Source organism: Mesoplodon densirostris, chromosome 2 (assembly GCF_025265405.1).
Source record: "Mesoplodon densirostris isolate mMesDen1 chromosome 2, mMesDen1 primary haplotype, whole genome shotgun sequence".
Taxonomy (NCBI): domain Eukaryota; kingdom Metazoa; phylum Chordata; class Mammalia; order Artiodactyla; family Ziphiidae; genus Mesoplodon; species Mesoplodon densirostris.
In genome coordinates, this window is record NC_082662.1 from 154,943,038 (window position 1) to 154,961,325 (window position 18,288).

An 18,288-nucleotide genomic window follows, 5' to 3' on the forward strand; every position below is an offset into this window, starting at 1 on the left:
TAGAACACTTCCTAACACCATACACAAAACTAAACTCCACATGGATTAAAGACCTAAATGTAAGGCCAGACACTATAACACTCTTAGAGGAAAACATAGGCAGAACACTCTGTGACATATATCACACACAGCAAGATCCTTTTTGACCCACCTCCTAGGGAAATGGAAATAAAAACAAAAATAAACAAATGGGACCTACTGAAACTTAAAAGGTTTTGCACAGCAAAGGAAACCCTAAACAAGACAAAAAGAGAACCCTTAGAATGGGAGAAAATATTTGCAAATGAAGCAACTGACAAAGGATTAATCTCCAAAATATACAGGCAGCTCATGTAACTCAATATCAACAAAAGAACCCAATCCAAAAATGGGCAGAGGGCTTCCCTGGCGGCGCAGTGGTTGAGAGTCTGCCTGCCGATGCAGGGGACATGGGTTCGTGCCCTGGTCTGGGAAGATCCCACATGCCGTGGAGCAGCTGGGCCCGTGAGCCATGGCCGCTGAGCCTGCGCATCCGGAGCCTGTACTCCGTAATGGGAGAGGCCACAACAGAAGCCTGCGTACCACAAAAAAAAAAAAAAAAATGGGCAGAAGACCTAAAGAGACATTTCTCCCAAGAAGATATACAGATTGCCAACAAACACATGAAAGGATGCTCAACATCATTAATCATTAGAGAAATGCAAATCAAAAGTACAATGAGATATTATCTCACACCAGTCAGTATGGCCATCATCAAAAAATCTACAAACAATAAATTCTGGAGAGGGTGTGGAGAAAAGGGCACTCTTTTGCACTGTTGATGGGAATGTAACTTGATACAGCCACTATGGAGAACAGTGTGGAGGTTCCTTAAAAAACTAAAAACAGGCCTTCCCTGGTGGCGCAGTGGTTGAGAGTCCACCTGCTGATGCAGGGGACGCGGGTTAGTGCCCCGGTCTGGGAAGATCCCACATGCCGCGGAGCGGCTGGGCCGGTGAGCCATGGCCGCTAAGCCTGCGCGTCCGGAGCCTGTGCTCTGCAACGGGAGAGGCCACAATGGTGAGAGGCCCGCGTACCACAAAAAATAATAATAATAATAATAATAAAATAAAATAAAAAACTAAAAACAGAACTACCATATGACCCAGCAATCCCACTACTGGGCATACACCCTGAGAAAGCCGTAATTCAAAAAGAGTCATGTACCACAGTGTTCACTGCAGCACTACTTACAATAGCCAGGACTTGGAAGGAGCCTAAGTGTCCATGAACAGATGAATGGGTAAAGAAGATGTGGCACATATATACAATGGAATATTACTCAGCCGTAAAAAGAAAAGAAATTGGATTATTTGTTGTGAGGGGATGGACCTAGAGTCTCATACAGAGTGAAGTAAGTCAGAAAGAGAAAAACAAATACCATAAGCTAACACATATATATGGAATCTAAAAAAAAAAAAAAAAAAAAAAAGTACCTAGGGGGCAGGACAGGAATAAAGATGCAGACATAGAGAATGGACTTGAGGACACGGGGAGGGGGAAGGGTAAGCTGAGACAAAGTGAGTGGCACTGACATATATACATTACCAAATATTAAATAGATAGCTAGTGGGAAGTGGCTGCATAGCGCAGGGAGATCAGCTCAGTGCTTTGTGACCTCCTAGAGGGACGGGAAAGGGAGGGTGGGAGGGAGATGCAAGAGGGTGGCCTATGGATATATAGCTGATTCACTTTGTTATTTAGCAGCAACTAACAACAATGTAAAGCAATTATACTCCTATAAAGATGTTTAAAAAAATAATTTACACTACTTAAGTGTTCAAAAGTCCCCAAGCTAAGAAATCAACGTAGGGATATCAGACTGCTAATATCTCCGTAGTGTCTGGCAGAAACAAAAGCAAAATGATTCTGGAGGGACAGAATCTCAATCCAGAGAATACAGCACAGAATTTTTCACAGATAAAACCCCACTTAAAATGAATTTACAGTCTAAAATTATAAAGCACACAGGAAGCAATCAATAATACTCAAATCTCAGGCAGCACCACAAACATCACATGTAGCACCACCTGCTTCCTCTCCCTGAGCTCAAATAAAAGAAATTTAGGGACTATAGGTCTACTTAAAATGGTTAAATATATCAAAGATGACCTTTAAAATAGGAGAAAAGAGCAAAACACCATAAGGTTGGAGAATAGTTTTCAAGCAGAGTGAAGAGCATTTACAGCTGTGGGAGTCCAGATAGGTATTCTTACTGGGAATCAGCAGTCACAAAATTGGGAGGAAGATGACCAAGGCTTGGGTCACAAATTGCCTTGAGTTCTATATTAGTCAGGACTCTTGTTTGCAAGTGACAAAAAGATCACATTTGCCTAGAGGGTATTTTGTTGTTTGCTCACCTAACCAAGGAAGGCAAGGACATACCTGGAATGACAAGAACCAGAGACTCACACTCTCTCTGGATCTTTCACCGCTACTTTCTTCTTTGTGGATACTTCATTCTCTCCTACCGCAGACCAGTTTTCTCCAAAAAGTGGAGAACAGTGCTACTTGTATAGGTTTTTGGCCCACATCTTTTACTTTTTTTCTTTTATAAAAAATTGTGTTAAGATATACATGAGAAAATTAACTACTTTAAGCATTTTTAGGTGCACAGGTCAGTGGCATTAAGTACATTCACATTGTGTGCAACCATCAACACTACCCATCTCCAGAACGTTTTCATCATCCCATACTGAAACTCTGTACCCACTGAACAATAACTCCCCATTCCTCCCTCCCTCCAGCCCCTGGTAACCACTATTCTATTTCTGTCTCTCTGAATTTGACTTCTCTAAGCACTTCATATAAGTGGAATGATACAATATTTATCTTTTTGTATCTCTTTATTCACTACACCATTTTCTTTTGACCAGAGAGCAAAAGACCTTCTCTGCATACACACTTCTGTCTCCTAGCTCCATTTTTTTAAATCCTGAGAGAAAACTCTAATTGATTTGGCTTGAGTGACTTGCTTACTTTTAGTCCAGGAGGATGATGGATGCTATGATTTGCTCAGCTTGTGTTCCATGGCTACCCTAGACTCTTCCTCAACTGTCTGTGTGTACATATCTTCTCATAAAGTTCTTCCTTATTCTTTCTATCTAAAATAGCATCCCACATCACGCTAGACTCTATTATGCCTTTTTTTTTCAGAGCACATATCACTACCTATTATAGGATAGATTTATTTGCTTACTACTTCACCTATCACTAGAATGTAAGATTTATAACATGAGAGACCTGCTCTGTTTTTGTCACCTTTTTATTCCCAGTACCTAGAACAGTGCCTGGGCCATAGTAGGAGCTCAATAAACATTTTTAATTAATTAGTTGGAAGTTGGGGTGGAGATAGAGATTTAGTATTCATTGGTCAAAGTGACTAAAATAAATTAAGTATGCTTCCACCTCTCTAGTGAAGATAAGCAATTACAAATAGAATGAAACTGAACTTTGAGTATATATGAACACAGTGATTAAACAAGAAAGTTATGCACAAATAGCAAGAGAACTAGTTTCTAAAGAGGATAATTGTGGAAAATATAACCTTGCATGATGGATGCATGAGTTAGAGTCCTGAAACTGCAATAGATTAAACTCTGAAACTGCTTTCTGTTGCCGGGCATTTAAGCTATAAATGTGAATGTATAAACCCATCAGATGTGTGTACCCATACACACACACACACACACACACACACACACACACACACACACTTTTACAGATTAACTCTGTAAACTAGCAAAGCAGATATGAGTCTAAAGCCATAATGGGCAGTGCAGTTCTTTCAAAACTGCCCTTGGCCATAGTCAGGCAAGGCAAGTCCATATACTCTGGAGTACAACACTGTTGTGCTGCCCCACATAATCATCTCTTCAATCCTGTTTACTGTAGCTGCCTCAGCTCTCTTCTCTTACCTGCCCTTAACCTCAAGGGCAGGGCAAGGCAGAGAGGAGCTGGGAGCAAAGTAGGGGCTGTATCGAAAAACAAAAAAGTAGTAGGTAAAAAGTATCTCTTCCTGACTTCTTGATGCTGCTTTCCATCTTTTACTCCCCTTAGAGTTTATTATTATCCTTATGATGTTTAATGGGCATCCCAAATGTAGCCACTGTTGCACCTCAGACGAGTCTACCCTACTCACGGGGTTCTTCAAAATTACTTCTTTCATATCTCCTCCCACCCACCCACCCCTCACCTCCAAATCCAATGAGAACTCTTATTCCCTGGTAGGAAACAGTTTAATTAAACTGTATTGCCTCAAAGTTGTTTCCCTACCCCCACCAGCTGTTATCCCTGCCAAGCTTCTCTAGGTGTTAAAAAGCCCTTAAGGCATGACTTTTTTCTTACTACCTGTCTGAACCAGAAAATAAGCTCTCTGTGACAGCTTTTTGCTTTTCTTCGTAGGAGATTAAATAGAAAGAACCACACCCAAAACCTTCTGGGAGCCAACTGCCACATTCAGCTTTTAGGAAATGGGAAAGGTAGATACGGCTTGTCCAAGAGTAGTTGATTTAAATCATAATACCACCCTGTCTCAGTTATTCACAATAATGGTTAATCATTTATTTTTAATTACCAGGGGCTTAATAATGGCCATGCACATACTAAATGCATATCAACCAAACTACTAAATTCTACTTGTCACCTGTACTTAATCCTGATTATGTGTTGCTCATGTAATGTGATCACCTGCTCTCAGCTTAAGAAATATCTTTGCTCAGATGGAAAGATATACCATGTTCTTGGATTGGAAGAATCAACATTGTGAAAATGACTATAATACCCAAGGCAATCTACAGATTCAATGCAATCCCTATCAAATTACCAATAGCATTTTTCACAGAACTAGAACAAAAAAGTTTTAAATTTGTACAGAAACACAAAAGACCCTGAATAGCCAAAGCAATCCTGAGAAAGAAAAACAGAGCTGGAGGAATCAGGCTCCCTGACTTCAGACTGTACTACAAAGCTACAGTAATCAAAACAGTATGGTACTGGCATAAAAACAGAAATATAGATCAGTGGAATAGGATAGAAAGCCCAGAAATAAACCCACACAGCTGTGGTCAATTAATCTATGACAAAGGAGGAAAGAATATACAATGGAGAAAAGACAATCTCTTCAATAAATGGTGCTGGGAAAACTGGACAGCTACATGTAAAAGAATGAAATTAAAACACTCCCTAACACCATACACAAAAATAAACTCAAGATGGATTAAAGACCTAAATGTTTAAGACCGGATACTACAGAACTCTTAGAGGAAAACATAGGCAGAACACTCTTTGACATAAGCTGCAGCAATATCTTTTTGGATCCACCTCCTAGAGTAATGAAAATAAAAACAAAAATAAACAAATGGGACCTAATTAAACTCAAAAGCTTCTGCACAGCAAAGAAAGCCATAAACAAAATGAAAAGACAACCCACAGGATAGGAGAAAATATTTGCAAATGAAGCAACCGACCAAGGATTAATCTCCAAAATTTACAAACAGCTCATTCAGCTCAATATCAAAAAAAAAAAAAAAAAAAAAAAAACAACCAAAAAGTGGGCAGAAGATCTAAATAGACATTTCTCTAAAGAAAGACATACAGGGGCTTCCCTGGTGGCGCAGCGGTTGAGAGTCTGCCTGCCGATGCAAGGGACACAGGTTCGTGCCCCAGTCCGGGAAGATCCCACATGCTGCGGAGCGGCTGGGCCCGTGAGCCATGGCCGCTGAGCCTGCGCATCCGGAGCCTATGCTCCACAATGGGAGAGGCCACAACAGTGAGAGGCCCACATACCGCAAAAAGAAGAAAGACATACAGATAGCCAAAAAGCACATGAAAAGATGCTCAACATGGCTAATCATTAGAGAAATGCAAGTCAAAACTACAATGAGGAATCACCTCACATCAGTCAGAATGGCCATCATCAAAAGTCTACAAACAATAAATGCTGGAGAGGGTGTGGAGAAAAGGGGACCCCTCCTACACTTCTGGTGGGAATGTAAACTGGTACAACCACTATGGAGAGCAGTGTGGAGGTTCCTTAAAAAACTAAGAACAGAGCTACCATATGATCCAGCAATCCCAGTCCTGGGCATATATCTGGAGAAAACCATGGTTTGAAAGGATACATGCACCCCAGTGTTCACTGCAGCACTGTTTACAGTAGCCAAGACACAGAAGCAACCTAAGTGTACATCGACAGAGGAATGGATATAGAAGATGTAGTACATATATACAATGGAATATTAGCCATAAGAAATGAATGAAATAGGGCTTCCCTGGTAGCGCAGTGGTTGGGAGTCCGCCTGCCGATGCAGGGGACACGGGTTCGTGCCCCGGTCCGGGAGGATCCCACGTGCCATGGAGCGGCTGGGCCCGTGAGCCATGGCCGCTGAGCCTGCGCATCCAGAGCCTGTGCTCCGCAGCGGGAGAGGCCACAACGGTGAGCAGCCCGCGTACCGCAAAAATAAAAAAAAAAGAAATAATGCCATTTGCAGCAACATGGATGGACCTAGAGATTATCATACTAAATGAAGTCAGAGAAAGACAAATATCATGTTATAACTTATATGTGGAATCCAAAAAATGATACAAATGAACTTATTTACAAAACAGAACAGACTCAGAGATTTCAAAAACTTATGTTTACCTAAGGGGAGAGGCAGGGGGAGGGATAAATTAGGAGTTTGAGATTAACATAGACACACTACTATATATAAAATAGATAACCAACAAGGACCTGCTGTATAGCACAGAGAACTCTACTCAATATTCTATAATAACCTATATGGGAAAAGAATCTGAAAAACAATAGATATAGGTATACATATGACTGAATCACTTCACAGTACACCTGAAACTAACAACATTGTAAATCAACTATACTCCAATATAAAATAAAAATTAAGTTAAAAGAAAGAAATAGCATTGCTAAAAAAGACTTATCTGTGCTGTAACTAGTTTATATAGTTAGAGTATCTTGGTTTTAAAGGAATAAAAAAATTAACTGAACAGTTGGAGTTTCCTGAGTATATGTGGGAACTTTTGTCTTTAACAACTTGTAGGACTTTGTGTGCCTTGAAATCACATTTCTTTATGATATTTGATATGATTGGGAAACCTAGTGTTATAAGCCTGGAATCAGTGAATCTTTGAAAAGGGATTAAAAAGCTACTAACTCTTACTGTAAATCATAGACTTCTTAGATAGATTTTGGGAATGTGCTTAGAAAAAACCGCTATAATACTAGCAAGATAAGTGATATACAGAGTCCATTTTTCTGCCACTAACTGCAGATCTGGTCATCCTGTCACTCTAATTGTAGCTGCTGCAGTGTACAAGTCACCATTCAGCATTCTCCTTTTCTCCTAGATGGAGAGTTTGGTCAGAAGTTACTGTGAGGCTCAAAGAACTGACTTCTTTTCCTGTATCTGTTAAACCTATGGAACTTTGGTATATCATCATATATATTTGCTGTAGCTTATGTACCTCCATACTTTTGCAATAACTTAGGTTCTAAAATATACTGTTTGTTTCTTTTATAGGACAATGAAGGTCAAACAGCTCTACATTATGGTAAGATGCTTTTAAATTATTACTCATTATATTTGACTTTTCTCTATTTGTTTATCTCAATTTTGTCCAGCCCAACATAGTGCTTAGAAAAATGCCTAGCCACTAGCAGAAATACAGTAACTAAAAAAAAAAAAGAAAAAAAACATTAATAACCTGTAAAGTTGGAGATATGTTAAAATTCTTATGGACACATTCACAGTAAATTGAGCATTTCTATACAATCAACAGAAATGGAGGCTCCTCCAATCCCCTTTTGAAAATTTTTTATTTCATTCTTGCTACTGTCAGTGACAAGCAAGATGCTAATCACTGTCACTTAGGGGCTAGAATCTCTCCTATAAGAAATGCTTTCTTGTGGCCCCCGCTCACTGCAACTGGAGAAAGCCCACGCGCAGCAACGAAGACCCAATGCAGCCAAAAATAAAATAAAATAAAAAAGTTTATTTAAAAATATATATATATACATATCAGTAAGAATTTATAATCCTGGGCCATTAGTAGGGAAGACAATAAAATTTTCTACCAAAAAAAATGCTTTCTTGATGTAGTTGAAGTGAAGAAAAATAGATTTTATTTTTTAACTTATTTCCCCTATTAACTGATTAGCGTGATTAACTAATCTTCACTTAAGTAATCTGTAAAATAGAGGATAATCTGTAATGGAAATAATATGGCTCTCAAAGAGCTACTGGGTAATTTCAGTGAGGTAAAAGATACTGAAGTATTTTGTAAACTGTAAAGTACAGAAAAAGTGTTGTTACTTTTAATCTATTTGGGTGTTGAATAAAAGACAGCCATCAATATTTAAACCAGAATATATCAAGAACATCTCCCAGGGGCTTGGGAGCCATGGCCCCAAGATATATGGCCCCAAGATATATGGCCCCAATATATCAAGAACATCTCCCATGGCCCGTGAGCCATGGCTGCTCAGCCTGCGCATCCGGAGCCTGTGCTCCGCAATGGGAGAGGCCACAACAGTGAGAGGCCCGCGTACCACAAAAAAAAAAAAAAAGAGAGAGAGAAAAAGAAAAAAAAAGAACATCTCCCAGTCAGTAAGAAAGACGATCAGGGCTTCCCTGGTGGTGCAGTGGTTAAGAACCTGCCTGCCAACACAGGGGACATGGGTTTGAGCCCTGGTCCGGGAAGATCCCACATGCTGCAGAACAACTAAGCCCGTGCACCACAACTACTGAGCCTGTGCTCTAGAGCCCACAAGCCACAACTACTGAGCCCATGCACCACAACTACTGAAACCCACGCCAGGAGCCCATGCTCCACAACAAGGGAAGCTACTGCAATGAGAAGCCTGCGCACCACAACTAAGAGTAGCCCGCGCTCACCACAACTAGAGAAAGCCCGTGTGCAGCAATGAAGACCCAACACAGCCAAAAATAAATAAATAAATAAATTTATTTTTTTTAAAAAAGATAATCAAATGGAAAAAATAGACTCCGAAAAACAGATAATCAGCTCACATATGGGAAGAGCCAAATAACCGATAAACAAGATGCTCACCTTCACCAATAACTTTCAAGAACTATGAATAGTCTGATATTGTACTCTGCTTGCAGACTAACAAATTAGCTTGATACAGTCTTATGGATGCTGGCAAAAGACACACAACTCGGGGCTTCCCTGGTGGCACAGTAGTTGAGAGTCCGCCTGCCGATGCAGGGGACACGGGTTCGTGCCCCGGTTCGGGAAGATCCCACATGCCGTGGAGCGGCTGGACCCGTGAGCCATGGCCACTGAGCCTACGCGTCCGGAGCCTGTACTCTGCAACCCGAGAGGCCACAGCAGTGAGAGGCCCACGTACCGCAAAAAAAAAAAAAAAAGCACACAACTCATGGATCAGAGACAAAAGACTATTATTCACAGCATAGCAAGCAGCATGTGCTTTGTGTTTGTGTTATTTCCCCTTGAGTCCCACAGGAGCTATGAAGAAAAGCCCAGGTAGGTCCTGCACACATAGTGTGTCATAGCTTAGAAATTCTAAGCTTAGGGAACTCTAGTCTTTTATAATAAGCTGCCAGAAGACCTGCTCAACCTTTGCTCTGGAGAACACATATGTTTATTATACTGGACAATAAACAAACCTGCCTTCCACTCTGGAAAGAAACAGTACCTCTGTTGTTGAAGGCTGTTCACTATATAAACATTTTTGGAAAGATAGTCCAGAATAAAAGCTGTCATTACCTCTGTTCACAAGGGGTGCAGAAACATGAGAGTCCCTTGGAGAACTGTCTCCCAACGATAATCAGGGAATGCAGTTTAACACATTTAGATATAACTTCACACAGATTAGCAACATATAAACATTTACAAAGATTAGTATTAGGATGTAGAGGAACAAGAATTCTCGTACATTGCTGTTGGGAGTGTCAACTGTTGCAATCACTTTGGAGATGAATTTGGCAAAGTCTAGTGAAGTTGAAGGTACACATACCATACAATCCAGCAATTTCACTTCTAGTATATCCCTAGAAATACTCCCCAAAATGTATATAATGAGACATAATAAAGAACATGTATTGCAGCATTACTTGTAATAGCCAAAAACTTGTTTTATTAGCCTTTATATTCCTCTGTATTCTGTACTTAAAATAGTCAATTTAAATTGCATATATATACACACATATATGCATACATGTATATTCTGTGTTACCAAATGCCTTTGAAAGGTGTGCCATTAAAAATGTGCATATCCAGGACTCCCCTGGTGGCGCGGTGCTTAAGAATCCGCCTGCCAATTCAGGGGATATGGGTTCAATCCCTGGTCTGGGAAGATCCCACATGCTGCGGAGCAGCTAAGCCTGTGCTACACAAATACTGAGCCTGCGCTCTAGAGCCCATGAGCCACAACTACTGAGCCCACGTGCTGCAACTACTGAAGCCAGCGCACCTAGAGCCCGTGCTCCGCACCAAGAAGCCACCAGAATGAGAAGCCCACGCACCGCGACAAAGAGTAGCCCCCACTCGCCGCAACTAGAGAAAGCCCATGTGCAGCAACAAAGACCCAAGGCAGCCAAAAAAAAAAAAAAAAAAGAGCATATCTATCACAGTATACAGGTAATCACTAGGCTCCTTTCTATAAACAGCCCTCTGAAGTAATTATTGTTTTCCCTAGTTTATAAATGAGGAAATCAAAACTCAAAGAAGTTAATAAACTTACCTAAGGGAGCCAGAGATTCAAACCCATATCTCTAGATTTACCAGGAAAGGAGAGAAAAACAAATGCCCTCCCCTGCCTCCTTCCACAGCACTCACATCTCTCACTCTGCAAAGGTGTTTATAGAATTCTGTCAGATAGCTCCTCTGACATCACCAAATGCTGGCTACTCTTAACTCTAATTTTCGACCCAGGAAAAAACGTTTCTTAGCTACCTCCCTAGCTGTCTGAACTTGGTGTAAGTCAAACAACCACAGATAATCTGAAAGGGAAAAAAGGAAACTCTTCAACAGTGGCTGTGAGGCCCTCAGCATAAAATTCAGGGCTGCGCCTTCTTCCTGATGCCTGGCTTCAAGAAGCCAGGCAAACTTTTTATTTCAATATACGTGCCATAAGGTCCAGAGTTCACCGCTCGGTTTAGAAAGACAACTCCGCCAATGCAACCACGTGCTGTGCTAAATCAGTTCTTATCTTCATCCTCTCATTCCTTCTTTCATCCACTCATTAGACATTTTTCAGTGCCTTCTCTGTGGCATGTTTTGTGTTTTCCTTTCATTACTTCATCCAGAAACTGTAGAAACAGTTAAACCGGACTAAATATGCCCTTGAGAATGTAGATGAGTCACTCTGTCATCCCTAGTTAACCGTTAGGGGTGAATGCCTTTACAGCTGTGGGAATGTGTCCATTTAAGTTTGATATGTGTAAACTTCATTTCTGTATAGCAGCAGGGTTGGGAATTTTTTTTTTTTTTTTTTTTTTTTTGGCTGCACTGTGCGGCGTGTGGGATCTTAGTTCCCTGACCAGGGATCAAACCCACGCCCCCTGCATTAGAAGCATGAAGGCTTAACCACTGGACCGCCAGGGAAGTCCCTCAAAGGTCTTTCTGACTGGCTTCAAAATAAGCTGTATATTCTTTATGTACTGATATGGAAAAATCTCTAAGACATATTGTTAAGTGAAAGGAATAAGGTGCAGAACAGTGCGTATACTGTGCTGCCATGAATATATCTGTACACATTTGCTAGTAAATGGAACGATACACAAAAAGTGAATGTTGGTTGCCTAAAGGAAGAAGTGTGGAATTAGAATACAAGCACAGGATAAAAGTGTTTTCCTATAAACCCTTTAATGACTTCTGTATTTGGAACTGTATGCATGTATCTATTTGAAGATTCAGTTTAAATTATTTTAAATTTAAATTATTTTAAATCTAAATATCATAGGCTCTATTAGTACTATAAATACAACTTAACTATATTTAATTCATTCAACAAATATTTAATGAGCACCTACTATTTGTTGGATAAAATATACCAAACATCCTTTTCAAGGTAACAGATGTCCCCAGACGTTGGGTGTCCTTCACCTCCCAGCCAATAAACAAGGACCTGATAACCATAGTGCTAGTGTGTGAGTTAACACTGTCTAATCTGGGGAAACTGTGGGCTTGGGTTTCAATGCCAGCAAGCCCTGGAAATGTTGCTTCTTGAATAATGGGAAGTTGGAACTGAGACCTGAATCCAGAGTAAGCCAGCACTTTCAAAGGACTGCATCCTCAGTAGGAAAAAAAAAAAGTTAAATTAAATTAGATTAGAAAAAGGTGACCCACTAGTGTAAGGAAGGAAGCTTATCTGCCACAGACCAGAATCTGGGTGGAAGAAAAGCCCCACCTCATGCAAGTTTGGGGTTTAAATTTATACTCTGTTTCAGAAATTCTCAAGTTGAGAAATTAACATAACTGTACTAGGCTGGTTACCCCTCAACCAATGCAGCACAAAATTCCTACAGAAAGAAGTTCTGCTGAAAATGAGCTCACAATCCAGAATTACAGATTACACCTGAGTGAATGTCAGCAGACATAGTAAACGACAGGATTAGACTTTAAGGAATTTAAGTAAAACTATTAGATAGAAATTATCAGAAAAAAATTGTATAAAATCAAGGAATCAGGAATACAGGAACAAGACACTCCAAAAAAGAACAAGCAGATTTGAAAGAGAATCTAATAGAACTTCAGTAAGTGAAAAAATATAGAAATCTTACAATATGAATAGGTTAAAGTGCAGAATTGGCACACACACACACAAAAAAAATTATGGTGAACTGAAAGCTAGTTCTAAAAGGCAGTACAGAAAGATAATGAAATGGAATTGTAAAAGAGACACTGAGTGTAAAATGATGAATCTCACGAACATACTGTTTTGTATCTGGCATCCTGAACTCAGTATGTACTATATGCTTCCATTTATATGAAGATCAAAACCAGGAAAAACTCATCTCCAGCATTAGCAGACAGAATAATGGTCACCTTGGGGAACTGGGTAGGTGGCATTTGGAAGGGATTAACAGGGCAGGGGTGCTTCTGAGATTCTAAGGATGAGCTGATTCTTGATCTATGTGCTAGTTACATGGATAAATTTATCTTAAGAAAGTTTATGTTTATTGTTTTGGTACTCTTCTGTATGTATTTTATACTCTAATAAAGTTTACACACATACAAAAAAAAATCCAGACCTAGGCAGTTATAAGATGGTGGTGTTACTGTTTTCATATATTATAATCTCTTAACCTTTCCAACAGATGTCTGAGCTAGGCCTTGTTTTGCTACATCTGCAGATGAGGAACTGAAGTCCAGATAGGTGAAATGACCTTGACAGGGTAACACAAGCTGTATGTGGCAGAGCCAAGACACTTGTCCATCTTTTGATTCCACTTCCAGTCGTCTTTTCATAACTCTGTAAATAATTACAGTCCTAGTATCCTTTTAAAGCACACATTATTTTGTGGAAGATAGTCTTTTATAGAAATAAATGAAAGTATTTTATCCTTGGTCACTTTGTTCAGTGGGTCAGGCTATTTTTCAAAACTGTACTTGTGAGTAAACACATATATATGGGTCCATTTGTGCACCTTCATATTCCTATTTCTGTTTACTGAGAGTTTAGACAATCATAAAAATTATCCCTGATTCAGGAATCCTGCCCAAAATTGACCTAGTAAAATGATTTCTATTTCTCTCCATCTCTCAGATTATATTATTCATTGTAGAAAGAACAAAACAAATACCATATATGTTATAATCAAGATAATTAAACGCTCCAGTAATATCATTAGTTAGAGGTTTTGGCATTACAAATATATAAAACTAAAATATTCTGACAACTCAGGAATGATTCGTGAAATTAATACTTTAATGATCACTTATAGGTGTGATTAATTTTTAATTTAGATTTTCTTACTAGGTCACTAGACTTTTGCCCGATTTTAAGGTTGTCAAAACAGAGCTTGGCATGTAACAATAATAATAATTACCATTTATTAAGCACCTACTATATACCAGGGAATCTGCTGGGCATATTTTATCCATTTAGTCATTTAATGTTATTTAATCTTTTTATTTAATAGGCACTCAATAGCTATTTGTTGATTTTATTTTATTTTAGGACACTTCACCTGTTCTTGGAACTTTCATAACACTATAAATATAGTTAAATCCAGTGATTGCAGACAATGTTGGGGATGTCTTGGGGGCTTAGCTATTATTTTTTATGAATTACAGTTTGGCTTGACAGCTGTCCTTGTGTTGACAGCTCTTCTGATTATAGCAGTTGTCAAACTCCATCCTTAAGCAGGTTGTAAATCCTGCCTTCTTCCGATTAAAACTGGGTCAGAGCCAATGGCAGGTTAACTAGAGGCCAGTGTTCTACTACTGTATGTCCTTACTAGTTCGCTCTACGTGCACTTTGCATAGCAGCATACTAAAACCTTCATTCGCCCCTGTTTTACTTTGGTGTTTTTGAATCTTCAGATATTGGTCCTCCTGTTATTTTGTGATTTAAACATGGTCCCTGCTGAAGAGTATATTAGTGTAAGTGTGGGCTTCCTTGTAAATGGCCTGTTAGCCCTCCCCTCCTCCCCCTCCACTGGGAATACTAACATCATTGCATCTGTGTCTCCCAGGGGAAATCAGGGCTTTTCCTTGCACGTGCAGTCATGTGATTTCAGAGTGGGCAGGCTTTGTATCCTCATGAGCCCTTGGTCTTCCACGTAAAGCACCATCTGTTCTGTTCCTTGCACGCTGTTACAGGGCAGTGGGAGGAGGCATTAGAGTGAAAATAAATAAAATAAAAAAAGAAAGAAATTCATCATCAAAACCCTGAGGATTAATGGAGTCAGAAGGCTCGCTGCTCTGAATGAAAATTCATCTTCACCTGTGCCAGTGTCAGGGCTGCATCTATGGCACTTGACAAATAGAGGTTCCCAGGGTACCGTAAATTCAGCAACTGTTCTAATCCCTGTAGGCTTGCTCAGGCTTTTCCGAGATGGGCTTATGACTGTTTTTGTATTTCCCAGCACATTGTGGGCACCAGTATCCCCTCATTAATTTGGTAAAATGTTAGCACCCTTTCCTTCTCATCCTACTCTCATCTTCTTTGTCTTTGTCCATTCTGAGGGGGAGGGCAGCTCATACATTTCTGAAAGAGGACTCTGCCTTGTGAATTGTGCTTCACTGAAGATGCCAAAGGCAGAGAAATCAATTAACTAATGAATTTTGAGCAAATACTAATCCTTAATACTGTGTTAGATGAAGAGGAGAATATAGAAAGCATATAATCAAGTAGCTCACCATCTAATTGGGAGCACAGAGCATATATTTTCAAATTTGTTGGGCACCTATACCTGCCATAGGCTCTATGCTAAACATAAACATAACTGATGCCTATCAACAGTGACTCTCCAAGAGGTACTACAAATGCCCTCCTCATACTGGGGTAAGATTCACCTGTGTGCTTTCCCCTTGTCCTTTAAATCAGTCTTTCTCTTCTCGTCCTTTTTTTTTTTCTCTCTACTACAACTTCCTGATTGCTTATGCTCTCATATCAGTCTGTCTTTGCATAAACCCAGGCATTTGTTAATAAAATTCCTTTCCTTGTGGGTACCATATCCCTTACTCTGAAGTACTATTTTGCAACCCTTAAATTCCAAATTTAAATCTCACTTTATAGATACAGTTGAGCTAAAATTTCATTTACATTCGTTAGGTTAGGGGATTGTTATACAGCACAGTTAAGCCTTTTCTCAGCTGGTTGGCAGTAGTCCTCTACATGTGAAACTTAAAAATTTAAGCTCCATTCCTGGGTTAGTACTCATGGATTATACCATATCTCACTACTGGAAAAGTCACATCATCATACAGATTGTATGAAATTAATGCCCCTTTGTCTGAGATGGCCAGCTTAGTGTCTTCAGCTGTAATACACAGCTACTTAGCCTTGATCTTCATGCTTAGCAGTCTCAAGTGTTGGGTTAGATTTGAGCTAAAGTGTGATCTGACAGACCATGGTAGTTATTACAGTGTATCACAGATTTATACACTGGGAAATTTATTCCTCTGATACTGCTTTAAAAGTTCCAATTTTAAAACCTAACCAAGTGTTTCTCACAATAAGTTGAGACTAATAGCTGTGGCAAAAATATTAAATGATTATTCCTTAAAGTATAAATGTCACATAGCTAGTTTTATGTAGGATAAATATCCTCTTTCACAGCTACTTGATACTAGGCAATGTGTCTTTAACTTGGTTATGTTTTCTAAGAGACTGTCTTCCATCGGAATCTAATGAGACTGTCTTCCACTGGAATCTAACTTGGTGTACAGTGATTCATGGTAAAAACCTTTCAAAAATGTAAAATAAAAATGTTCATTATTTTGGGAGATGATTTTAAACTCTCAAAGGGATGTTATAATCCTAAACACTTTATTGGTAAATATATCCTGTCTCTGCCTTCCTTCCTATCTAAGGCATACCCCAAAACATGATCTCAGCCCATTAACACCTGTCCCAGGATTAGAAGAGGCAAATTTGCCTTTCTGTACCTTTTTCTCCTACTCTCTATTCACTTATTCAAATATTAATTTAACATTTATAATTCTAGTAGCCTTCTAAGAAATCCCACTAAAGGCAGAGAGATAGGTTTGCCAGATGGTCTGATTTTAGCTCAGAAAAATTTCTGCCTTCCACCACTGTTCCCTTAGAACCACCTCTGAGTCTGTGCTATTATAAATTAGAATTTGGTACCTAAATCTGTCAGGATGGATAATATAAAGAATCACCAAAGCTGTCACAAGTTTGTAACTTACCACAACCTGGTTTTGGGTCTTGGCTCTATGCCCACTTCACAGCATATAGCCAGGGAGCCCTGAGCTGAAAGCACCCACCAGGGGAGAGAAGACAAACGAGGGAGCCATAGAAAGAAGCTCTTTTATCTTTACATGAGTACCAACAAAGTGCAAAAGAAGAAACGTCACTACTAAATCATTTAAGACCAAACTCCCGGAGAGTTCTGCTTCCACTTAAGACAGAGAAAACTGCAACAGAACATTGCTCCCACACTAACAAGAAGAAAATGCTAGATAATCTACAAAATCGTAACTTTTCTTAAACCCATCAGATAGTAGAAGTTGCGTGTCAGCAAAGTAAACCGAATTCTAAAGAATGACAAGCCCCTATAAGATACACCAACTGTTTCACCTTTGATAGAGCGCCCAAGAAAGAGGCAGCCACCATATCTGCCTCTTTTCTTCTTATAAGAAAGAAAGAAAACAGCTAAAATTAACGAATTCTTAAGGTGAGCTAGTATGACATTTTAGAATAACTGGGAGCCTCAGACCCAAGAAGACTTTTCACTCATGTACTTTTTTTCATTAACTGGGTGCTGTAAGACAAATTGAGAACAGAGAGATCCCTCCTCATTGGCACACAGGCATGAAATCCTGCCACTTCCCTAGACCCTTATTTCATACAAAGAAAAATCCTTAAGCCACTGGGGGAAAAGCAGAAAGCTCTTCTATTCTCTCCTCCTGTCCCTGGGCCTAGGCAGATATCCACTGCCTTTGGAGGAGGAGTGAAAGCAAACCCTGTCTGCCACTGTGGCAGGACAGGGAGCCCCTGGGCTCCAGATCCTGTGCTGACACAAAGCAGAGATCTCTTGTCCCTGGGGGCTGGACAGGGAGTTCCCACTCAAGACATGTTTTCTCTCACACAAGGCAGAATTTGGCTGACATTTGGGGGGGCAGGGAGGATACAAGAACACTGAGAAATTGCCACCCCTGAGGGCCTAAGACTGAGACTAGACTAAAAGGACAAAGAACTCTATCCCACTCTCACCATGAGCCTCACTCTGAGTAATAAGCAGTAGCAGTCTTATCGATGGATGAGGAGAAAAAGTACAGAGAGAGACTCCCTCTGTGGTAGATGTGCAGAGACTACTGAAAGCTGAGGGTGGAGTGAGAATTCTAAACAAAAACACCCTCTGGCACCCAGGCCTCACACTAAGCATAAGGTAGCAGCAGCCCACAGCTGGAGGAATTTAAGTGTGTGATGCACTGAGGTTATCCATAGTAACAACAAAACCAAACCTGGTTCAACGGCTGACTAGATTGACTCAACACCCATACTAATGGCATGACAGAAGAAAAGGCATGACCATTTCTGGGTGTAAATAGTATTATTTACTTCAGCCTCCA

The 18,288-nt window shown here is 39.8% G+C and overlaps 1 protein-coding gene across 2 annotated transcripts in view; it reads left to right on the plus strand.

The window, feature by feature from the left end:
• Positions 1-18,288, plus strand: part of ACBD6 (acyl-CoA binding domain containing 6) — a 227,421-nt gene that overhangs the window by 189,641 nt on the left and 19,492 nt on the right. For both annotated transcript variants that reach the window (XM_060091180.1, XM_060091182.1), the window contains one exon: positions 7,557-7,587. In XM_060091180.1, coding sequence (XP_059947163.1) covers positions 7,557-7,587 — 31 coding nt within the window. The remainder of the gene's footprint in view (positions 1-7,556; positions 7,588-18,288) is intronic.